Here is a 25,280-nt window from a genome sequence, read left to right as displayed (position 1 = left end):
CGAACCGCCCAAATAAACACCCCTAGTCTCATTATGGCGCTAGGGGTCAATTGATGAAGGTATATCTCGTACTTCTTCAATACTTCGACCACCATCTTGTGTAATGGAAACCGAAACTAGCCTTGAAAAATCTTCAAAAGACTACAACTTCATTCTTTTGTGGTAGAGGCACAATATCCTCTTGGCTAAGTCTAATTATGTCAGTATCTTCAATGTAATTTAGCATCTTCATCACTTCAACATACCCTATCTTTAATGCAGATTTCCCAAAGTTTGCATGACTCGGCTTCATCGGGTGAATGTCGCTATCATCCTCCTCAAATTTGAGCTCTCCGTCACTCTCTTCCCAACACATCTTCAATATTTCCTTCAGTAGCCCGAGTTACCAAGTCTACAACACCTATTAGAACGATGTTTATTTCTTCCTTCTTCTCGGCGACATCCGAGGATGCCAAGGCGCCTAGTTCGAAGATCACCTTACTCTCCGCCATTGGCGAAAGCACGAAGATCTCAAAAAGGAAAAAGAGTTGATGAGCTTTGAAGTCAAAGAAAATGTGGACAGCAAGATGACAAGAGCACCAAAAGCCACTTTTATCTACCAAGAACATGCCCTGCTATATAGGTAAAAGGCATAGGATCCAAGGAGCCATACAATGGTCACTCGCTGCAAGTGGACCGCCCAGATCGTCCTCCACCTCTTGACTGGGAAAGCATATTCCGGAGGGTACTTTTTCAATAATGTGTTTTGGGAAGGTGTTTTTGGTACCTTCGACATAAGGTCTCCCTTCATGTATTCTGCGGTCTTAGCACATTATAGAAAACGAACTAATACCGCGAGGGGCTACTGTTGGGGGTCTGCTTGTGCTAAAGGCCTTTAAAATAATAAAATCGTATCCATCTTTCAGTTTGTTTCAGGAGTAATAAATTGACCTTCATCCTAAAAGCATCCATAGGGTACAAGTATAAGGTGGCAGCCTCGGCGTCATAACTTGGACGAAGCGTGATGAAGCTCGAAAGCCGAAGCACACATCCCAGAGGACAAAGGGCAGCTCAAGCGGCGTGCGCAACACATTTCCATGAGGAAAAGACAACACCTCATCAGTCTTTGTAGATCATATGTATAGGATTTAGGGATATAAATATAATTTTATATAAAGTTGTATGTCGCGCTGTCCCTATAACTAGCAGTATAGTGCCCATATGGGGCTACACTCCGGCAATCGACTGGAGTATTGTTGAATTGCTCTGCATCCTCTTGAGTCCAAGACATTCTTGTATCACCTCCAAGCATTCGAAGGTATCCTTGTGAACTCGTGTGAATAATGTTTCTATGTCCTTCCACAAAACACTTTTATTTGTCTTAACCTTCTCCATATGGCTTACTTATGTTATTTTTAAGTAGATCAAAAGGTGAATGGACCATATTACTTTAATTAGGGTTCTTTTTAGGAATCTTTATAGGTGATCAATATGGATTTTTTAGAGTTATCAAAAGAGAAGGACCTCAATGATTAATTGTCATGCTCCTCAAAACCTTAACATGTATGGCCTATGGATGGACCTGCAGCATGCAAGATAAAGAGGGTGCTTGTTTTTGCTTAAAATCGAATCCTGGCCGTCAGAATCAGATTTTAGCAGCTAAATGTTTCGGTTCTCAGTCGACCTTCGTGACTTTGGCGAAAATCGTCCAAATCATGATGAGAGAAATACGTCACCTCCTAGATCTTAAACCCTATAAACCCCTCATCTTCTCTTGCACATAAGTGCCCACGATATTCAAATTCTCCCCGGAGACAAATTTTCCAAGAATTCAGATTCTCTGAACCAAATGGACCCAAAATGCTAAGGATCAACGTTCACGAGAAAAAAAACAGGTCCGATCACAGGACAAGAGAGCAGTGGCGTGGGATTGGCAATTGGCATCAGTAGTGTCATGACGTTTGCGTCTTTGCTTCGCTCGCTTTCCTCTGTAGCTGTATTAATGCTCATCACCGATTCCGACTTGCCCTCACCTTGTAGCCTAAACTTGCGGCTACTCTGCTGCCACCACCCACCTCCTCTCTCTTCACCTCCCATTCTCTCTCTCCGCCCCCTGCTTGCCTGCTCTACCCACCTCATAAACTTCCCCACTCCTTCCTCCATTTCCATCCATTCTTCTCCCCAGGCTGCCGCCGCTGGCAGCCGCATATGCTGCTGCTGGTGCTCTGCTACTCCTTCGTCAATCTCTGCTGCCGTAAGTTACATATATGGCTGACACTCTCTCCTATTTTTTCTCATTCTTATTCGTATTTTATTATGCGATTCTTGAAAGTACAGAACTGTCAGGACTACAGAAATTAGGATGTTCCATGTCGTTTTTTTTGGGTTTTTCATGCCGTTGAACATTTACCTCCTGCTCCTGTTTTGGTAGTGTTTGTTCGACATTTCTGGTTTGTACACGCAGCTGTGCGAAGATCTTACACAACGGCGACTGTAATCTTTTTCCTCAGGGAACTCCGTAGTGCCTACAGTGGCCTTTTTCGTTTGTCCAAATCTTGGTAGAATTATAAGCAAAAAAAAAAAAGTTTTTTCCCTGTTGTATGTGTAGTTTATCCCTTCCCCCCACGGTTGTAGGTCAGTAGGTGTAGCAATGATCATCCTTTTGCTTTTGCGTAGCTTTCATGTCATGACTGGGTACACCATTTTCTTGGAGTTCATATAGTTCAGAACTTCGCGAATTGTGCTTATTAAGACGTCGGCTAAGTACGTTTCATATGCTCTACACTTTCCCGTCTCAATAATTGCCCCCCCCCCCCCCCCCCCCCCCCCCGGCATATGTATGTTAATTTTATTTCTGACGGACTTTGCACTGTCATTGTTGACTAGCTAGGCATTTTGTTTTATTTTAGGTTTGGCATTAGACGGATTCCAGTCAACTCCATCCATTTTGATGGTTAAACTATCAAAGATACTGCCGGTGCTGTGAATGGCTGCTCAAGTTCCTCAGATTCTTTAAATTCTGAGTTCATCCTCAATTCGGGGCTCTTGGTTTAAGCCGTTGGACGATTCATTGTACCGCGGAGGATTTTTTATGGCTCATGTTGCCTCGTGACATTGTGGTCTGACCAAAAGCTGCTTTTACATCTCCTTCATGGGCTGTTCAGCTTCCAAGTGTTGTTCACAATTGAAGTGCTCTTTGTGCTCAAATGGGTGCCTGGGGCAGGCACCTGACTCCCCGAGGGAATCCAGGGGAAAGTCAAGTCGGGGGAGAGGGAGGGTAGATTCTAGTGGTTCAGATGATTCTTCTGGTGATGATCTCGGGGAAGATGACGATGCTTTTAACCATATGAATGCTACAAGGGAATCAACTGCTGGCATCAGCCGACTGTCAAGGGTGTCGTCACAGTTTCTTCCTCCCGATGCTTCACGCAAGGTTCAGGTCCCTTTGGGTAACTATGACCTGAGATACTCCTTCCTGTCTCAAAGAGGTTACTACCCAGAATCACTGGACAAGGCAAATCAAGATAGCTACTGCGTACATACCCCATTTGGACCTAGTCCTGATGACCACTTATTCGGTGTGTTTGATGGCCATGGGGAATATGGAGCTCAATGCTCGCAATTTGTGAAGCGAAGATTATGCGAGAACCTGCTCAGAGATAACAGGTTTCGTACCGATGCTGTGCTGGCTCTTCATTCTGCTTTTGTGGCAACGAACACACAGCTGCATGCCGACAACTTGGATGACTCCATGAGTGGTACTACTGCAGTCACTATCTTGGTCAGGGGTAAAACTATTTACGTTGCAAATACCGGTGATTCGCGTGCTGTTATCGCCGAAAAACAAGGGGATGACATTGTCGCTGTTGACCTTTCCATAGATCAAACCCCTTACCGGTTTGATGAGCTTGAAAGGGTCAAGGAATGTGGTGCTAGGGTTCTAACGTTGGACCAAATAGAGGGCCTAAAGAACCCAGATGTGCAGTGTTGGGGTACTGAAGAAAGTGACGATGGCGATCCTCCAAGGTTATGGGTGCAAAATGGCATGTACCCAGGAACTGCTTTTACCCGTAGCATTGGAGATTCTGTTGCTGAGTCAATTGGTGTCATTGCAGATCCCGAGATTTTTGTCCTGGATCTCAATTCCAACAATCCATTTTTCGTTCTTGCTAGCGATGGCGTTTTTGAGTTCCTTTCCAGTCAAACAGTTGTCGACATGGTAAGTTGTATCCATCACCTTAACAATATCATCTTTGCATAATTCACAATTTGGGTGATTAGGCGCACTCTATAGCCCAAGTGATTCACTGCAGTCATAGAGCATAAAGATACATTAGATATTAAATCCTTCCTATTCAATTTTAAAATACAGAATTAAATCTCAATAATGAAGTGTTAAATCATATAAGGACTAAAGTGAATCTGCAGATTAATGGGTTAACTCAAGGATTTAATTCTAATGAAGTGTGAAGTCAGTATTTTAAGTGAGGTTTCTACTCTAATACAGTGAATTTGCAGGTTTCTAAATACAAGGATCCTCGAGATGCATGTGCAGAAATTGTCGCTGAGTCCTATCGTCTTTGGCTACAGTATGAAACTCGTACAGATGACATTACAATCATACTCGTGCATATTAATGGGTTAACTGATGTATGTAATTATTATTTTTTCTTGTGCATTGTTTCCATATCGATTGTTTCATCAAATTCCCTGAAGAAACCTCACGTGTCTGCTCTTACTGTCTTACTAGAAGGAATCTACCCAGACTGTTACGAAGGTGACTTTACAACCTTCACAACAAGTAGTAGGACTGGCAGGCCCTGAATCGCCACTAATAGTAAGTTCCAACACCAATAATCAGCGCTCCAAGCATGATTTATCACGGGCACGATTGAGGGCTCTTGAAAGTTCTCTAGAGAATGGTCAATTATGGGTCCCTCCATCTCCATCGCATCGGAAGACATGGGAAGAGCAAGTAAGGTCTACCAATTTTGTCACTATATGAACTTTCTCTTTACTTCAGAAGTTTCTTGATGTCTTATCACTGAAAAAACTCAAACAACTTGATGTGAAGGCGCATATTGAGCGGGTACTACATGATCATTTCCTATTTAGGAAGCTTACTGACTCACAATGTCATGTTCTACTTGATTGTATGCAACGAGTTGAGGTGAAACCTAGGGATATAGTAGTACAACAGGTTATCTCCTTTCTATGTTTTTGAGCTCAAATGTGATTGATTTTTTAGGTTACTTATAAGTTATAAGTTTTGAATCAGGATGTTGTGTGATGTAGGGCGGTGAAGGTGACTGCTTCTATGTAGTTGGTAGTGGTGAGTATGAAGTTCTGGCTATTCAGGTATATATTTCTAATCAAATACATGCCACGTGTACATTTGATTTCAGATTGAGTTTTAGTGCTATTAAAACACAGTTGTTAGGAATTAGAGACCAATAAGATGAATCATGTTGTGCAGTGGATCTTATCTAAGGGCCACTTTGCAGAGCTCCTGCTCTAGATTCTGTATGGAAGTTGATTCTCGTGAGAAGTAATTCTCTGAATGAAATTGATTCTCTATGATTGAACTCTATGTGCACAATGATTCTATGCGTGGAGTGAATCAGAAGAATCTACTTATTTCAGCTCCCAGCCTCCTAGTTCATTTCAGATAAATTTTTTTTCTCGAAGTTCATTTCAGATAATTACTTCACAGAATCAACAAACAATCACTTTCAGTAAAAAACTGTTTGGCAAAACTTCTAGATTCAGCCTGGAAGTTCTTCTGGGAGTTCTGCCAAACTGTCTCTTAAGATAAGCAGCACTAAAAGAGGAAAACCTTCATGGTTGAAATGGATTTAGTAACTTTCTCATGTATCCATCGATTCATGGGTCATGTAATATTATGGTTATAAAGTTGCTTGTCCATAGATGATGTGCAAAAGGCACCCAAAGGGAAGGTGCCAGAGCTTTGGTCACTGCCTTACATTGAATGCATTTTGAACTCATGTGCTTTAACAAAGCTAAGTAGTTCATAAAATCCTTTTTCTCCTGATATTTATTGCACAAATGCCAGAGACTGAGCTTATGTACATGGAACAGGAAGAAAATGGAAAGGAAATAACCAAGGTTCTGCATCGGTATACAGCTGACAAGTTATCTTCTTTTGGGGAGCTAGCACTAATGTGAGACTTGTATTTGTTATGCTTGTTCATTACTGTTTATCTTTTTTTTTAAAAAAATACTTCCTCCGTTCTTTTTTATTTGTCGCATTTTAGTTGAAATATAAACTAGCTAACGATAAATATTCGAGAACGGAGGTAGTACATAGTACAAATCAGCCATTTGCATTATTTCCTCATAAACTTATGAGGGGATCAGCCCTGCTGCCTGCATTCACCATACCAAAAATCAAGAAATAGATATTCCAGAAAAAAACCTTCACCCCTGGGGATAAGACCTTCCCTTTCATTTACCCCTCAACCCCCTTCATCCTCAGGCCTTGTCCCCCACCGAACAGGCCCTCAAGGGGATTTGAGTTTCCAAACTACTCCTAAGAGGAAAGGTTTCCTTGCCCATGGGTCGAGAAAAGGCTATGAACCCCGGGTGTCCAGGACATGCCTCTAATCGCGAGGATGCGCCAACAACCACATATCATGCTGCAACTGTCAGTAGACCATGCATTTCACTGGAATAGCACGGTGAGTGGCCATTCTTTTGGTGAGTACAGGGAGTTGAACTCCTGACCTGTAGCTTGCACTCATGCTTCGCTACCGCTGGGTATGTACAATTCTTAGAAATAGAAATTCATAAACTGACCACTCAAATTCTTTTGAAGAGGCCACTATCATTTGTAGAAATTTGGGAAATAATTATGTGTGTTCCTCTGGCGTTCACAACATTGACTTATAGTGTCTAAATATTGCAAGCTACCCTCATAAAAACTCTTATTTGACTCTGATACTATTGACCAACTGTCACCAACATCTAACTCATGTAAATTAGTAAAGAGATCATACTATTGTTTGTCTAGAATCTGAGTTCTGAAACCTATCATGTCATGACTTGATATAATGGAATAAATTGATTAAGTTCAGATGGATAAACATGCCATTCATTTAATCACATTTACTCTTGGCATAACAGGCACAATAAGCCGCTTCAGGCTTCAGTTCGTGCTGTGACCAGTGGAACATTATGGGCTCTAAAGAGGGAGGACTTCCGGGGTATTTTGATGTCAGAATTTTCAAACATACCATCATTGAAGTTGCTCCGATCTGTACAACTGTTTACAAGATTTACAGTGCTTCAACTAAGTCAACTTGCCGAGTCACTTGTTGAAGTATCTTTTGCAGATGGGCAAATAATAGTAGATAAGGTAGTTGGAGATGGAAAACAGTTGCTCGACATCTCCTTTTCATGCGCACTTCTTTTTTGGTTATCAGCCTGCTAATAATAAGTTTTCACTCATTTGTACCATGTTTCAGAATGATAAATTCTCTTCTCTGTATATCATTCAAAGAGGTCGTGTGAGACTTATATTGGCTACTGATCAAATGACTTCAGATACTTGGGATCTCATTAGTGCTGAAACAAAGCAGGCACAAAGTAGTCGGGAAAATGGTAATTATGTGCTTGATATAGATGAGGGAGGGCACTTCGGAGAGTGGTCTCTCATTGGTGAGACTATTGCTTTCACTGCTATTGCTGTTGGTGATGTTACTTGTTCTACTATCATGAAGGAGAAATTTGACTCAATTGTTGGGCCTTTTCCTAAACTTTCGCAAGCTGATTCCAAGTAATGTGTCTGAAACATCCTTTTTTGTGTTGGCAACCACCAGATGCTTGTCAATCATCAAACCTATCTTGTTTTGGCTTATTTCCAGGATTAAAGAATCTCTGGTAACTCTGGAGAATGTTGCAGATGGTGATTTCCCTTTTAGGAGGGTGAAGCTCTCAGATTTGGTACGGGGTTAGTACCCCTTTCCTCCCCTCTAGCATGCTTTAGGAGACCTTGTTGGGATTCTTTTATACTGATACTCAGTTGTACATATGTTTCTCAGGAATGGAAAATGTGCATATATGCTGCTGATTGCAGTGAGATTGGTCTTGTCCAAGTCAGGGGCTATGGTATGTTAATGGATTCTGCCTGATTATATTGATTTTTGTTATCAGATAATTAATTTCCCTCATACATACACCTATGTTTTAAGAGAATTTTTACAATGGTTTGAAAAAATGTGGACCATCCATCAATATAAATTGAATGGTGCAAACACGAGAGGTACCAATAGAAAAGTACTCGGAAGTACTAAAACAGTAGGGATGATACCAAAATGTGTGGGAGCAGTACCAAAATAGTTAAGACAAAAACCAGATTTTTATTATTTAATAGTCTATTGAAAACCCTAACCCTAACCCTAACAGGGGTTGGGCAATCTATTAAATAGACTGGAGTAACTGGGCCAGGCCCATTACAGAGTGGCGAGACAGTAATTACACGGGGAGAACCCGATAGAGTGCCATGGAGGAAGGCATTCTTGACGTCGAGCTGGTGGATCGCCCAGTCGCGGGAGAGGGCGAGGGAGAGGACGGCGCGAACAGTGGCGAACTTGACGACGGGGCTGAAGGTCTCGTCGTAGTCCACTCCGGGGCGCTGGGTGAAGCCCCGAAGGACCCAACGGGCCTTGTAGCGGTCGAGGGAGCCGTCCGAGGTCAGCTTGTGGCGAAAGAGCCACTTGCCGGTGACCACGTTGGTGCCTGGTGGACGCGGCACCAGGTCCCAGGTGTGGTTGGCCAAGAGGGCCGCGTACTCCTCCTCCATAGCGCGACGCCAATGTGGGTCGGCGAGGGCAGCGCGAACGGAGGAGGGCACAGGGGATGCGTCCGGAGGAGTGCAGGTCGTATCCGCTGCCAGGATCAGCCGGTCGACGGGGCGAAGAACGCCAGCGGCGCGCCGAGTCACCATCGGGTGGACGTGCCCGGGGTCGCGGTGGATGGCGACCGGGTGGTACACTGACGACTCGGAGCGGGCTGCCGGAACGGCGGGAGCGGCGGGGATGGCCGGCTCGCGGCGGTGATAAACGACGGCGGGGTCGGCTAAGCGGGCCGTGCTCGTCGACGGGCCCGGGTCGGCAGACGCCGAGGCGGCAGCGTGGCTGCGACGGTGGTAGACGAGCGCGGGGTCGGCGAAGCGAGTCGGGGTCGACGGGGCCGCGCGTGGCGCAGGCGGGGTCGTCGGGGCCGCGCGTGGCGCAGGCGGGGTCGTCGGGGCCGCGCGTGGCGCAGGCGGGGTCGACGGGGCCGCGCGTGGCGCAGGCGGGGTCGACGGGGCCGCGCGTGGCGCAGGCGTGATCGACGGGGCCGCGCGTGGCGCGGGAATGGGCGCAAGCGGTGGCGTCGTGGCCGCACGAGGTACGGGTAACGGCGCAAGGCGGGGCGCCGGGGGTGGGGGGGGAACCGGGTCAGACTCGAGGAGTGAGTCTAGATCGGTGGGTGGGGTGGAGCCTGCAAGGGGAAACACATCTTCGTCGAAGACGACATGACGAGAGATGATGATGCGGTGGGAGGTGAGGTCCAGGCACCGATACCCCTTGTGGTCAGGGGAGTAGCCGAGGAAGAGGCAGCGAGTGGAGCGAGGAGAAAGCTTGTGAGGGGCGGTAGCGGAAGTGTTGGGGTAGCAGGCACAACCGAACACGCGCAGGTGGTCGTAGGAAGGGGTTGTGCCGTACAGGGCAAAGTGTGGTGTAGGGTGGCTCACCGCCTTCGAGGGAAGACGGTTGAGGAGATGCGTGGCAGTATGAAGGGCCTCTGCCCAGTAGGTGGCAGGGAGAGACGCCTGAAAAAGAAGGCAGCGGATCATGTTGGTGGTGGTGCGAATCATGCGCTCGGCCCGGCCGTTCTGAGCAGAGGTGTAGGGACACGAGAGACGCAACTGGACGCCGTGAGTGAGGAAGAAAGAATGGGAGGCGTTGTTGTCGAACTCGCGACCATTGTCGCACTGCAGGGCACGGACCGGGCGCCGAAACTGAGTGGATACCCAGGCGAAGAAGTGAGTGAGAGTGGTAAACGTGTCGGACTTCAGCCGAAGGGGGAAAGTCCAAAGGAAATGGGAGTAGTCGTCCAGAATGACCAGGTAGTATTTGTAGCCGGAGAGGCTAAGGACAGGAGACGTCCAGAGATCACAGTGGACAAGATCAAAGGCCTGAACAGCCCTGGACGTGGAAGTGGAAAAAGGAAGGCGGGAGTGACGACCGAGCTGACAAGCATGACAGAGGCGCTCAGAAGAGCCCCGAGTATAGGATATGTCTGAGTGGCCGGCAAGCTGGGACATGACGTCGGGTCCAGGGTGCCCGAGGCGACGGTGCCAAATGGCGGAGGAGGTGGTGGTAGTAGCAAGAGCATGTGATGTGGTGGTAGTAGTAAGGGCAGGAGATGAGGCTACTCTGGTGTGGGGAGTGGAGGGCAAGTGAAGAGAATAGAGGGGACCGGAGCTGTCACAGCGAGCGAGCACAGTACGTGTGGGAAGGTGGCGTATGGTGAGACCCCAGGGGTCGAACTCCATAGAACAGTGGTTGTCACTAGTGAAGCGACGAACCGAGAGGAGGGGATGAGTTAGACCGGGAGCAACAAGGATGTTGTTAAGGTGGAATGGTCCCGGAAGGACCGATGCACCCACCGAGGTGACCGGGAGGGTGGAACCGTTGCCCACAACGATAGAGGGAGGATGGGAAGGGTGTGGAGGATGGGAGTAAGATAACGAGGCAGCAGTGGGAGTAGTATGGAAGGAGGCTCCGGAGTCGACCACCCAATCGGTGGAAGAGGGAGAAGGTGGCGAAGGCGCAGTGTGTGCAGAGAGGGCCAGGGGAGGGGCTCTGACAGAGCCACTGAGAGGGGAAGTAGACAACGAGGTTTCGATCGCCATGAAGGCGACCTCAGCACGGGGAAAGATAAGCGGTCCTGGTACGTGACGGCCCGCCTGAGGGTGGATCTCAACGCAATCACAAAGAACAAGGTTCATGGCCTGATCGAAGGATACAAAGATGCCCCGAACAAGCTGGCCATCGTGAAGGAGGACGCACACAACGATCCCGTCAGAATTGGACGGAGCCCGCTGATAGTCGCCTAGAGGGGGGGTGAATAGGGCGAAACTGAAATTTGCAAATATAAACACAACTACAAGCCGGGGTTAGCGTTAGTGATAATAAATGAGTCCGCAAGAGAGGGCGCAAAACAAATCCCAAGCGAATAAGCAAATGAAACACGGAGATTTGTTTTACCGAGGTTCGGTTCTTGCAAACCTACTCCCCGTTGAGGAGGCCACAAAGGCCGGGTCTCTTTCAACCCTTCTCTCTCTCAAACGGTCCCTCGGACCGAGTGAGCTTCTCTTCTCTAATCAAAGCCGGGAACAAAACTTCCCCGCAAGGGCCACCACACAATTGGTGCCTCTTGCCTTGATTACAATGGAGTTGTGATCTCAAGAACAAGTGAGAAAGAAAAGAAGCAATCCAAGCGCAAGAGCTCAAATGAACACGGAAAATCACTCTCTCTAGTCACTAGGGTTTTGTGTGGAATTGGAGAGGATTTGATCTCTTTGAATGTGTCTAGAATTGAATGCCTAGCTCTTGTTAGTGGTTGAGAAGTGGAAAACTTGGATGCAATGAATGGTGGGGTGGTTGGGGTATTTATAGCCCCAACCACCAAACTTGACCGTTGGCTGGAGGCTTCTGCCCGATGGCGCACCGGACAGTCCGGTGCACACCGGACAGTCCGGTGCCCCTGCCACGTCATCACTGCCGTTGGATTCTAGCCGTTGGAGCTTCTGACTTGTGGGCCCGCCTGGGTGTCCGGTGCACACCGGACAGGTACTGTTTGATGTCCGGTGTGCCAGCATGGGCGATTCTGACTTCTGCGCGCGCAGACGGCGCATTGAATGCGCGGCAGAGAGCCGTTGGCGCGGAGACGACCGTTGTCCCGGAGTTGCACCGGACAGTCCGGTGCACACCGGACAGTCCGGTGAATTATAGCGGACGAGCCGTTGGCTTCTCCCGAAGCTGGCGAGTTCCTGAGGCCGACCTCCTTTGGCGCACCGGACACTGTCCGGTGTACACCGGACAGTCCGGTGAATTTTAGCCGAGTCTCCCCTGGAATTCCCGAAGGTGAAGAGTTTGAGTCTGAGTCCCCTGGTGCACCGGACAGGTACTGTGCACTGTCCGGTGGCACACCGGACAGTCCGGTGCGCCACACCAGGGGTGCCTTCGGTTGCCCCTTTGCTCCTTTATTGAATTCAAAACTTGGTCTTTTTATTGGCTGAGTGTGAACCTTTTACACCTGTATAATCTATACACTTGGGCAAACTAGTTAGTCCAAAGATTTGTGTTGGGCAATTCAACCACCAAAATTATTTAGGAACTAGGTGTAAGCCTAATTCCCTTTCAATCTCCCCCTTTTTGGTGATTGATGCCAACACAGACCAAAGCAAATATAGAAGTGCATAATTGAACTAGTTTGTATAATGTAAGTGTAAAGGTTGCTTGGAATTGAGCCAATATAACTACTTACAAGATATGCAAGGAATGTTTCTTTCTTATATAACATTTTGGACCACGTTTGCACCACATGTTTTGTTTTTGCAAATTCTTTTTGTAAATCCATTTCAAAGATCTTTTGCAAATAGTCAAAGGTAAATGAATAAGAGTTTGCAAAGCTTTTTCAAGATTTGAAATTGTCTCCCCCTGTTTCAAATGCTTTTCCTTTGACGAAACAAAAATTCCCCCTAAAAGAGATCCACCTCTTAGTGTTCAAGAGGGTTTTGATATATCATTTTTGAAATACTATTTTCTCCCCCTTTTGAACACAATAGGATACCAAATGATAAATACTTTTGGAAAGCACTAAGTTTTTGAATTTGGTGGTGTGGTGCGGTCCTTTTGCTTTGGGCTCATTTCTCCCCCTTTTTGGCATGAATCGCCAAAAACGGAATCATTAGAGCCCTCGAAGTAATTTCTTCCCCTTTGGTCATAAGTAACGAGTTAAGATTATACCAAAGATGAAGTTCGATCCTTTTGCTTTTGAGCTTTTACTCTCTCCCCCAAGGATGAAGTCCTTTTCTTTGATGCTCATTTCTCCCCAAAGAATAGAGAGTTGCTCGGAGTGATGGCGAAGTATGTGATACGGAGTGGAAGCCTTTGTCTTCGCCGAAGACTCCAATTCCCTTTCAATATACCTATGACTTGGTTTGAAATAGACTTGAAAACACATTAGTCATAGCATATAAAGGAGATATGATCAAAGGTATTCAAATGAGTTATGTGTGCAAGCTTAGCAAAAGAAATTTCTAGAATCAAGAATATTGAGCTCATGCCTAAGTCTGGTAAAAGATTGTTCATCAAGTGGCTTGGTAAAGATATCGGCTAATTGATCTTTAGTATTAATGTAAGAAATCTCGATATCTCCCTTTTGTTGGTGATCCCTAAGAAAATGATACCGAATGGCTATGTGCTTAGTGCGGCTGTGCTCGACGGGATTGTCGGCCATTTTGATTGCACTCTCATTATCACATAGCAAAGGGACTTTGGTTAATTTGTAACCGTAGTCCCGCAGGGTTTGCCTCATCCAAAGCAATTGCGCGCAACAATGTCCTGCGGCAATGTACTCGGCTTCGGCGGTGGAAAGAGCGACCGAATTTTGCTTCTTTGAAGCCCAAGACACCAAGGATCTTCCCAAGAACTGGCAAGTTCCCGATGTGCTCTTCCTATTAATTTTGCACCCCGCCCAATCGGCATCCGAATAACCAATCAAATCAAATGTGGATCCCCGAGGGTACCAAAGCCCAAACTTAGGTGTGTAAGCCAAATATCTCAAGATTCGTTTTACGGCCGTAAGGTGTGATTCCTTAGGGTCGGATTGAAATCTTGCACACATGCAAACGGAAAGCATAATGTCCGGTCGAGATGCACATAAATAAAGCAATGAACCAATCATCGACCGGTATACCTTTTGATCCACGGACTTACCTCCCGTGTCGAGGTCGAGATGCCCATTAGTTCCCATGGGTGTCTTGATGGGTTTGGCATCCTTCATCCCAAACTTGGTTAGAATGTCTTGAGTGTACTTCGTTTGGCTAATGAAGGTGCCCTCTTGGAGTTGCTTGACTTGGAATCCCAGAAAATACTTCAACTCCCCCATCATTGACATCTCGAATTTCTGTGTCATGATCCTACTAAACTCTTCACATGTAGACTCGTTAGTAGACCCAAATATAATATCATCAACATAAATTTGGCATACAAACAAGTCATTTTTAAGAATTTTAGTAAAGAGTGTAGGATCGGCTTTTCCGACTTTGAAGCCATTAGCAATAAGGAAATCTCTAAGGCATTCATACCATGCTCTTGGGGCTTGCTTGAGCCCATAAAGCGCCTTAGAGAGCCTATAAACATGGTTAGGATACTCACTGTCTTCAAAGCCGGGAGGTTGCTCAACATAGACCTCTTCCTTGATCGGTCCGTTGAGGAAGGCACTTTTCACGTCCATTTGATAAAGCTTAAAGCCATGGTAAGTAGCATAGGCTAATAATATGCGAATTGACTCAAGCCTAGCTACGGGTGCATAGGTTTCACCGAAATCCAAACCTTCGACTTGTGAATATCCTTTGGCCACGAGTCGAGCTTTGTTCCTTGTCACCACACCATGCTCATCTTGCTTGTTGCGGAAGACCCATTTGGTTCCTACAACATTTTGGTTAGGACGTGGAACTAAATGCCATACCTCGTTCCTTGTGAAATTGTTGAGCTCCTCTTGCATCGCCACCACCCAATCCGAATCTTGAAGTGCTTCCTCTACCCTATGTGGCTCAATAGAGGAAACAAACGAGTAATGTTCACAAAAATGAGCAACACGAGATCTAGTGGTTACCCCCTTATGAATGTCGCCGAGGATGGTGTCGACGGGGTGATCTCGTTGGATTGCTTGGTGGACTCTTGGGTGTGGCGGCCTTGGTTCTTCCTCATCCTCCTTTTCTTGATCATTTGTATCTCCCCCTTGATCATTGCTATCATCTTGAGGTGGCTCGTCTTCTTGATTTTGCTCTTCATCATTTTGAGCCTCATCCTCATTTTGAGTTGGTGGAGATGCTTGCATGGAGGAGGATGGTTGATCTTGTGTACTTGGAGGCTCTTCGGATTCCTTAGGACACACATCCCCGATGGACATGTTCCTTAGCGCGATGCATGGAGCCTGTTCTTCACCTATCTCATCAAGATCAACTTGCTCTACTTGAGAGCCGTTAGTTTCATCAAACACAACGTCACAAGAGACTTCAACTAGTCCAGTGGACTTGTTAAAGACCCTATATGCCCTTGTGTTTGAGTCATAACCAAGTAAAAAGCCTTCTACAGTTTTAGGAGCAAATTTAGATTTTCTACCTCTTTTAATAAGAATGAAGCATTTGCTACCAAAAACTCTAAAATATGAAATGTTGGGCTTTTTACCGGTTAGGAGTTCATATGATGTCTTCTTGAGGATTCGGTGAAGATATAACCGGTTGATGGCGTAGCAGGCGGTGTTGACCGCTTCGGCCCAAAACCGGTCCGGTGTCTTGTACTCATCAAGCATGGTTCTTGCCATGTCCAATAGAGTTCGATTCTTCCTCTCCACTACACCATTTTGTTGTGGAGTGTAGGGAGAAGAGAACTCATGCTTGATGCCCTCCTCCTCAAGGAAGCCTTCGATTTGTGAGTTCTTGAACTCCGTCCCATTGTCGCTTCTTATTTTCTTGATCCTTAGGCCGAACTCATTTTGAGCCCGTCTCAAGAATCCCTTTAAGGTCTCTTGGGTTTGAGATTTTTCCTGTAAAAAGAATACCCAAGTGAAGCGAGAATAATCATCCACTATTACAAGACAATACTTACTCCCGCCGATGCTTATGTAAGCAATCGGGCCGAATAGATCCATGTGGAGTAGCTCAAGCGGCCTGTCGGTAGTCATGATGTTCTTGTGTGGATGATGGACTCCAACTTGCTTCCCTGCCTGGCATGCGCTACAAATCCTGTCTTTCTCAAAATGAACATTTGTTAATCCTAAAATGTGCTCTCCCTTTAGAAGCTTATGAAGATTCTTCATCCCAACATGGGCTAGTCGGCGGTGCCAGAGCCAACCCATGTTAGTCTTAGCAATTAAGCATGTGTCGAGTTCAGCTCTATCAAAATCCACTAAGTATAGCTGACCCTCTAACACACCCTTAAATGCTATTGAATCATCACTTCTTCTAAAGACAGTGACACCTGTATCAGTAAAAAGACAGTTGTAGCCCATTTGACATAATTGGGAAACAGAAAGCAAGTTGTAGTCTAAGGAATCAACAAGAAAAACATTGGAAATAGAATGGTCAGGAGATATAGCAATTTTACCCAATCCTTTGACCAAACCTTGATTTCCATCCCCGAATGTGATAACTCGTTGGGGATCTTGGTTTTTCTCATATGAGGAGAACATCCTTTTCTCCCCTGTCATGTGGTTTGTGCACCCGCTGTCGAGTATCCAACTTGAGCCCCCGGATGCATAAACCTACAAAACAAATTTAGTTCTTGACTTTAGGTACCCAAACTGTTTTGGGTCCTTTGGCATTAGATACAAGAACTTTGGGTACCCAAACACAAGTCTTGGAACCCTTGTGTTTGCCCCCAACAAATTTGGCAACTATCTTGCCGGATTTGCTAGTAAGCACATAAGATGCATCAAACGTTTTAAATGAAATGGCATGATCATTTGATGCAATAGGAGTTTTCTTTCTAGGCAACTTGGCACGGGTTGGTTGCCTAGAGCTAGATGTCTCACCCTTATACATAAAAGCATGATTAGGGCCAGAGTGAGACTTCCTAGAATGAATCTTTCTAATTTTGCTCTCAGGATAGCCGGCAGGGTACAAAATGTAACCCTCGTTATCCTGAGGCATGGGAGCCTTGCCCTTAACAAAGTTAGATAAGTTCTTTGGAGGAGCATTAAGTTTGACATTGTCTCCCCTTTGGAAGCCAATGCCATCCTTAATGCCAGGGCGTCTCCCATTATAAAGCATGCTACGAGCAAATTTAAATTTCTCATTTTCTAGGTTGTGCTCGGCAATTTTAGCATCTAATTTTGCTATATGATCATTTTGTTGTTTAATTAAAGCCATATGATCAAGAATAGCATTAACATCAATATCTCTACATCTAGTGCAAATAGAAACATGCTCAACATTAGATGTAGAGGGTTTGCAAGATTTAAGTTCTACAACCTTAGCATGCAACATTTCATTCTTAGTTCTAAGGTCGGAAATAGTAGCATTGCAAACATCAAAATTTTTAGCCTTAGCAATTAAATTTTCATTTTCTAATCTAAGGCTAGCAAGAGATGCATTCAATTCATCAATCTTAGCAAGCAAGTCAATGTTATCATCTCTAAGATTGGGAATTGAAACATTACAAACATGTGAATCAACCTTAGCATTTAAAATAGCATTTTCATTTCTAAGGTTGTCAATCATTTCACGGCAAGTGCTTAGCTCACTATACAATTTTTCACATTTTTCTACTTCTAGAGCATAAGCCTTTTTAACCTTAACATGTTTCTTGTTTTCTTTAATTAGACAATCCTCTTGGGAGTCCAAAAGGTCATCCTTTTCATGAATAGCACTAATCAATTCATTTAGTTTTTCTTTTTGCTCCATGTTAAGATTGGCAAAAAGGGAACGTAAATTATCCTCCTCATCACTAGCATTATCATCACTAGAAGATTCATATTTAGCGGAGGAGTTAGATTTAACCTTTTTCCGTTTGCCGTCCTTTGCCATGAGGCACCTATGGCCGACGTTGGGGAAGAGGAGTCCCTTGGTGACGGCGATGTTGGCGGCGTCCTCGTCGTCGGAGGAGTCGCTAGAGCTTTCGTCGGAATCCCATTCCCGACAAACATGGGCATCGCCGCCCTTCTTCTTGTAGTACCTTTTCTTCTCCTTTCTTCTCCCCTTCTTGTCGTCGCCTCGGTCACTGTCACTAGACATAGGACATTTAGCAATGAAATGACCGGGCTTACCACATTTGTAGCAAATCTTCTTGGAGCGGGACTTGTAGTCTTTCCCCCTCCTTTGTTTGAGGATTTGGCGGAAGCTCTTGATGACGAGCGCCATCTCCTCATTGTCAAGCTTGGAGGCGTCTATTGGTTGTCTACTTGGTGTAGACTCCTCCTTCTTCTCCTCCGTTGCCTTGAATGCAACGGGTTGGGCTTCGGATGGGTCGCCAAGCTCGTTGATTTTCCTCGAGCCTTCTATCATGCACTCAAAACTTACAAAATGCCCGATAACTTCCTCGGGGGTCATTTTAGTATATCTAGGATTACCACGAATCAATTGAACTTGAGTGGGATTAAGAAAAATGAGAGATCTTAAAATAACATTTACCACTTCGTGGTCATCCCACTTCTTGCTCCCGAGGTTGCGCACTTGGTTCACCAAAGTCTTGAGCCGGTTGTACATGTGTTGTGGCTCCTCCCCTTTTTGAAGCCGGAACCGACCGAGCTCCCCCTCGATCGTTTCCCGCTTGGTGATCTTGGTGAGCTCATCTCCCTCGTGCGCAGTTTTGAGCACATCCCAAATCTCCTTTGCATTTTTCAACCCTTGCACTTTGTTGTATTCTTCCTTGCTTAGAGAGGCAAGGAGTATGGTTGTGGCTTGAGAGTTGAAGTGCTCGATTTGGGCCACCTCATCCTCATCATAGTTTTCATCCCCTACGGATGGTACCTGCGCACCAAACTCAACAACATCCCATATGCTTTTGTGGAGCGAGATTAGATGAAATCGCATTAAATCGCTCCACCTAGCGTAATCTTCACCATCAAAAGTTGGTGGTTTGCCTAATGGGACGGAAAGTAAAGGTGTATGTTTGGAAATGCGAGGGTAGCGTAGGGGGATCTTACTATACTTCTTGCGCTCTTGGCGCTTAGAAGTGACGGAGGGCGCATCGGAGTCGGAGGTAGAAGTTGATGAAGTGTCGGTCTCGTAGTAGACCACCTTCCTCATCCTCTTGTGCTTGTCGCCTTTCCGATGCGGCTTGTGGGAAGAAGATTTTTCCTTCTTCTCTTTGTGGTGAGAAGAAGATTTCTTCTCCTTCCCTTTGTTGGAGGAGCTCTTCTTCTTCTCCCTCCTTTTGGTGCGGGACTCTTCCGATGAAGTGCTCCCGTAGCTTGTAGTGGGCTTTTCGCCGGTCTCCATCTCCTTCTTGGCGTGATCTCCCGACATTACTTCGAGCGGTTAGGCTCTAATGAAGCACCGGGCTCTGATACCAATTGATAGTCGCCTAGAGGGGGGGTGAATAGGGCGAAACTGAAATTTGCAAATATAAACACAACTACAAGCCGGGGTTAGCGTTAGTGATAATAAATGAGTCCGCAAGAGAGGGCGCAAAACAAATCCCAAGCGAATAAGCAAATGAAACACGGAGATTTGTTTTACCGAGGTTCGGTTCTTGCAAACCTACTCCCCGTTGAGGAGGCCACAAAGGCCGGGTCTCTTTCAACCCTTCCCTCTCTCAAACGGTCCCTCGGACCGAGTGAGCTTCTCTTCTCTAATCAAAGCCGGGAACAAAACTTCCCCGCAAGGGCCACCACACAATTGGTGCCTCTTGCCTTGATTACAATGGAGTTGTGATCTCAAGAACAAGTGAGAAAGAAAAGAAGCAATCCAAGCGCAAGAGCTCAAATGAACACGGAAAATCACTCTCTCTAGTCACTAGGGTTTTGTGTGGAATTGGAGAGGATTTGATCTCTTTGAATGTGTCTAGAATTGAATGCCTAGCTCTTGTTAGTGGTTGAGAAGTGGAAAACTTGGATGCAATGAATGGTGGGGTGGTTGGGGTATTTATAGCCCCAACCACCAAACTTGACCGTTGGCTGGAGGCTTCTGCCCGATGGCGCACCGGACAGTCCGGTGCACACCGGACAGTCCGGTGCCCCTGCCACGTCATCACTGCCGTTGGATTCTAGCCGTTGGAGCTTCTGACTTGTGGGCCCGCCTGGGTGTCCGGTGCACACCGGACAGGTACTGTTTGATGTCCGGTGTGCCAGCATGGGCGATTCTGACTTCTGCGCGCGCAGACGGCGCATTGAATGCGCGGCAGAGAGCCGTTGGCGCGGAGACGACCGTTGTCCCGGAGTTGCACCGGACAGTCCGGTGCACACCGGACAGTCCGGTGAATTATAGCGGACGAGCCGTTGGCTTCTCCCGAAGCTGGCGAGTTCCTGAGGCCGACCTCCTTTGGCGCACCGGACACTGTCCGGTGTACACCGGACAGTCCGGTGAATTTTAGCCGAGTCTCCCCTGGAATTCCCGAAGGTGAAGAGTTTGAGTCTGAGTCCCCTGGTGCACCGGACAGGTACTGTGCACTGTCCGGTGGCACACCGGACAGTCCGGTGCGCCACACCAGGGGTGCCTTCGGTTGCCCCTTTGCTCCTTTATTGAATTCAAAACTTGGTCTTTTTATTGGCTGAGTGTGAACCTTTTACACCTGTATAATCTATACACTTGGGCAAACTAGTTAGTCCAAAGATTTGTGTTGGGCAATTCAACCACCAAAATTATTTAGGAACTAGGTGTAAGCCTAATTCCCTTTCACCCGCCAAGAAGTGGCGCCGACAGTCATGGCAACGGCAGGATGGGGAGTGGTGGGTGGCACGCCGAGGGAGGTGCTACTGTATACGGCAGCAGCAAGGTTGGGAGGAGCGGTGGTGGCTGTCGAGGACAGCGAGGAGAGCATTGAGGGGAGGCCCAAGGCCGGGGATGAAGGAGGCACGACGCCGCAAGAGGTCAGCACGGGCCGGGCCAGTGGGAGCTGGGTGGGTGCCATACCGCTGGAGGGCCAGGGGATAGCTTCCGGCAGTGGGGGAAGGAGACCGAGCCCTGCAGGGGGCAGAGCGGTCGCACCAGAGGTGGTGGGAGGGACCGTTGGAGCTCGGCGTGCTGCTGTTGGCGCGACCAGGACGCGCTTGAGCTCCATGGGAGCAGGCTCTGTGTGCCGGGAAATCTCGGGTGCCGGTGTTGAGTAGCAGCGCGCCGGGACTGGGAAACGACCAGGGGGCGCCGCTGCCGACCTTGGAGGAGAGGGGGGCGGAGCAGCAGCGCTGGCCACGTGGGGGACGGCGTGGCTGAAGGGGCGGCCGGAGTTGGAGGCGCGGGGAAGGGCAGCGGGCAGCGGGTACACCTCGGGCCGGACCCAGCGGCTGGCCATCTGAGTCGTGGTCTCTTCGCACTGGGACGCAGCCACGACGGCGGAGAAGCACGGGGAAAGTGGACAGGCGACGGCTAGGGGGGGTGGGGCGCCGGCGGCGCAGGGAGGAGAGGGCGCACGGGGGTGCTCGGTGAGGTGGCTGCGGCGATGGTCGCGTGGCGGCAGCAGGGAGCGGAGCCGTGCGGACGGAGGACGGAGCAGCCGAGCGACCCTGCCGGCGGCTGGGCGGCGGCGCAGGGGAGGGAGACACGGGCGGCTGGGCGGCGGCGCAGGGGAGGGAGACACAGGCGGCTGGGCAGGGGAGGTGGCGGCTGGGAGAGAAAAAAAGAAACTGGCTCTATACCATATTGGAAACCCTAACCCTAACCCTAACAGGGGTTGGGCAATCTATTAAATAGACTGGAGTAACTGGGCCAGGCCCATTACAGAGTGGCGAGACAGTAATTACACGGGGAGAACCCCAAACCCTAATCGGGTATTCTAACATAGTCATCTCATTATCTTCCTGAGGGGTAAAACTGGACCTCCCATTCGGCTATTGCCGGTTGCTCAGACCTACAACTGGAGTACTGGACGATGACACACTATTCCTTGTGACCTCAGCTCGACCTCAACAGGGAATTAACAGAGCTGAGAGCCTGTGCTCTGGTGACCAATCCTGGGTTGTGCGTCTCTTGTCGACCACCAAAGCCCGCTATCTGGAGGCAGCGGCGTTTGACGACCTCTGCCTAAGGCACGACGAGGTCAAGGTCTAGTGTCACAAGCCAGAAGTCTTCCTATTCTGCTTCATGCTCACACCAGAAATGGCGAGAATGCATTCAAGAAGGATTTTATCCAGTAGCGGGGCATCGAGGTTCACCTCCAGCCACGTGTGGCGCAATCTCACTAATGCGCTTGCGTCAAAGCTGCATTATCACGTCCATCAATCTGTCTTGATCAGGTGCCGGTGCATGTCTGGTACGGAACCTCGCGGAACGCATCATCGGCAGCGCGTGCTCAATGCAGTGCATTGACACCAACTTGCTGCACCTTGACGACCCGCGTGGCATGCTCTGTGGGCTCGGACTTTGGACGCCATCCGAATCGCCAAGATCATGTGGGTAACGGTCGCCAGCCACAACATGGATGGATTGTCATCTCCTGTGTACATTATCGACATCCTCAAGGAGACCAGCATTTTTGGACTGTAAAGCATCATCAGGTCGATGCGGTACAGGCAGTTGTACCTTGTGAGCGGAGCTGGAGGAACATCGTCTCGCCATGATGAAATGCAACGGTGACATGTGCTTACAGGCAGAGAACAGTGGCGGACAAAGCTGCTATGCTAACACTTAAAAAATAGTGGTGTAATAAAAAAACAGGGATTATCAAGACTCGATCCTTGACTACCAAGTTCAAGATATAACACTTAAACCACTATACTAACTACTCTTATGTAATCTTACGGTGTGCCGTGGCCCATATGGACCACCCGCTGGGTCTGCCCCTGGCAGAGAATCGTGGTGCCCATTGATCATTACATAAAGAACAATTACCAATACATCCTTAATAATAATAATTTTTTTATAAATAGTCTTCTTCAGTTAAATGGTAAAAAAAAACTAAAGTGCCTAAAGGTACCAATAGCACTTTCCCAACCATTGTAAAAGAGCTCTTGTTTTAATTTTGTTTCCTGTTTTAACCATGGACCAGACAAGATGAGAACTTTAAAAAGGTTTTACATCAAGAGAGTACAAGATCTCCATAAGGAAGTACAAGTATTTGAGGAAAAGGACCTTATGAAAAGCTTGAGCAAATCAACTTGCGTGCCAGAAGTTCTGTCTACTTGTGCTGATCAGTCATACCTTGGAATATTACTGAATTGTTGCCTTTGTTGCTCACTGGCTTCAATACTTCATACACCACTAAATGAGACATCTGCAAGATTCTTTGCAGCCTCAGTTGTTGTTGCTCTAGAAGAACTTCATCAGGTGATAACTGTTTTGCTTTTCTTTATTGAGTAATTGGCACATGAAATGTTATATGTTCAGATTCTTTTGTTTAGTTAAACCACATGTGTTACAGATGTTTCCCTTGACATGCATGTTGATATGTATTTATGCATTTTCAGAAGTCCATTATCTATAGAGGTGTTTCGGCAGACATTCTTATGCTCGACAGATCAGGACATCTGCAGCTGGTGGATTTTAGGTTTGCAAAGAAGTTGGAAGGTCAAAGGACATACACAATATGTGGGATCGCTGACTCTCTGGCACCAGAGATTGTTCTTGGTAGGGGTCATGGATTTCCTGCTGACTGGTAAGTGGTTATTGACCCCTTTCGTTTATATGCATTCCATATCACTGGATCAACTATGTGTCTTGAGTTCTTATCAAAGACAAAGTTGTGGTTACCGATTATCTTTCTAATGTGTCCCTAAGAATTTTAAAGCAGTGTGCAGTATTTCCTATCAGTTTCGTATGCGAACAATGAAAATGCCATTTTTCCTTGTGACCTCTGTATATGGAACAATACTGTCTATGCACTGCATAGCATTTTTACAGATGCGCAAACATTGAAATGCTGTTTACAGACATTGCCATTTCCAAATCTACCTGACATTCTCAGAACAGACTGAAACATGCAAACTGCAGTAGAAACCTTCTTCCCAACAAAAATAAATGGAGGTATCCACCCCAAAAGAAAAAAAATAACGTAATCTGAGCTGACAGAGTGACAGTACAATATCTTTTTCGGACATGGAAGACTTGATTGGAAATTATGACAGGTCCCTTTGATTTTGTATGATCAGGTGGGCACTTGGAGTTTTGATCTATTTCATGCTTCAGTCAGACATGCCATTCGGGTCCTGGAGGGAGAGCGAGCTGGAACCTATTACAAAAATTGCCAAAGGCCACCTTGTTATGCCAGTGTCTTTCAGTGCAGAAGTTGTTGACCTTATAACCAAGGTAATATCCCATCTGAAAATAGTAGTTCACCTATTCATTTAATTTCAGCTTATTCGAACTTCATACAGCAGCTCTGCTTATTTTCATTTATAACTATGTTAACAGCTACTCGTGGTCGACGAAAACGCGCGCCTTGGAACCAGTGGTGCTGAAGCTGTGAAGAAACACCCCTGGTTTGATGGCACTGATTGGGAGCGAATAGCATCTGGGACTTGTGCAGCACCTGAAGAAATCACTGAGCGCATCAACTACTGTATAGAAACTCTTAATGAGGACTTATCCGCATCTCCTTCCGTGCCGATTGAAGACCCAGATGATCTCACTGCTCCAGAGTGGATCCAGGATTGGTGATCTCAATAGTTGCATGACTGTCCAATGATGAATTGTTCTAGTTGAGGAAAACGTCTCTAGTTTTTCACCGAGCATTCTCATATCAAATGGAAGAAGGTATACATAAGAGTTGATCGAACTGACAAGTTGTACATACCAAAGATTATTCCTTCTGTGATCATAGATCAGAATTTGAGATGCCAAGCAACAGAGACTTTGGTCTATGTTTGCTGCATAGTTCCTGGTAAGAAGGATCTGGATAGTTTGTTGGTGATCCATGTAATTATATATCCAATTTGTGCACTCCCTTGCTGTTTCGGAAATGGATACTGGTCGGGAGGAAGGTCAATAATTATCGTTGTGAATACGGACATTTCTTTCATCTGCCACTGTCAATCGATTTGTACAAGATCAAGTTTTCCAAATATAATTATGAAGGTTACCAAAACAAGAGCTTGTTATCTCATATACACGGTGCAAATAACCTGCGACGCGACATTTGGCATCTGGACACTACACCTACCTAAAACAAAACTTGATGCATAATTTAAATAAAATACGTAAAATACAAAAAAATACATAACTCATAAAAAAGACTACATAAATTATGTAAAGCAAATAGAATGCGACAATAAAAAAAATTACATAGTTCATAAAAGACTACTCATCGTACTCAACTTTTTCATCAATGTCTTGGTCTTCTATTTTTAGTTGTTTGGCGAATTTTTTAATGGCCAACATGTAAATCCTTTCATGTCTTCATTCATGTGGT

At 46.4% G+C, this 25,280-nt stretch overlaps 1 protein-coding gene across 3 annotated transcripts; it reads left to right on the top strand.

Moving 5' to 3' along the window:
- Window positions 1–1,918: 1,918 nt before the first annotated feature.
- Window positions 1,919–24,952, top strand: LOC100279221 (Protein phosphatase 2C and cyclic nucleotide-binding/kinase domain-containing protein). 3 transcript variants are annotated; one of them, XM_008678845.3, is made up of 15 exons: window positions 1,919–2,233; window positions 2,889–4,198; window positions 4,498–4,629; window positions 4,733–4,954; window positions 5,054–5,179; window positions 5,275–5,337; window positions 6,079–6,161; window positions 7,123–7,354; window positions 7,464–7,774; window positions 7,863–7,941; window positions 8,040–8,106; window positions 22,923–23,200; window positions 23,341–23,528; window positions 24,022–24,178; window positions 24,284–24,890. In XM_008678845.3, exons 2-15 carry the CDS (start codon window positions 3,131–3,133, stop codon window positions 24,527–24,529), a joined length of 3,252 nt encoding a protein of 1,083 aa, XP_008677067.1. In that variant the 5' UTR covers window positions 1,919–2,233; window positions 2,889–3,130; the 3' UTR covers window positions 24,530–24,890. The 3 variants fall into 3 exon arrangements, with proteins under 3 accessions (XP_008677067.1, XP_008677068.1, NP_001307369.1); NM_001320440.1 differs by having other exon boundaries at window positions 2,040–2,233; window positions 4,730–4,954; window positions 24,284–24,952; XM_008678846.2 differs by lacking the exon at window positions 2,889–4,198 and having other exon boundaries at window positions 1,945–2,233; window positions 4,730–4,954.
- Window positions 24,953–25,280: the final 328 nt, after the last annotated feature.

Source organism: Zea mays, chromosome 4, assembly GCF_902167145.1.
Source record: "Zea mays cultivar B73 chromosome 4, Zm-B73-REFERENCE-NAM-5.0, whole genome shotgun sequence".
NCBI classification, from domain to species: domain Eukaryota; kingdom Viridiplantae; phylum Streptophyta; class Magnoliopsida; order Poales; family Poaceae; genus Zea; species Zea mays.
This window is presented reverse-complemented; position numbering and strand designations above follow the sequence as displayed.

What these genes read in the sequence shown, in the direction of transcription:
- LOC100279221 (NM_001320440.1), top strand. Translation starts at nt 3,131, where the DNA reads ATGGGCTGTTCAGCTTCCAAGTGTTGTTCACAATTGAAGTGCTCTTTG. An exon ending in GGAAGACATGGGAAGAGCAA is followed by an intron (nt 4,955 to 5,053) that starts GTAAGGTCTACC and finishes CTTGATGTGAAG; the next exon opens with GCGCATATTGAGCGGGTACT. An exon ending in TTGTTGACCTTATAACCAAG is followed by an intron (nt 24,179 to 24,283) that starts GTAATATCCCAT and finishes CTATGTTAACAG; the next exon opens with CTACTCGTGGTCGACGAAAA.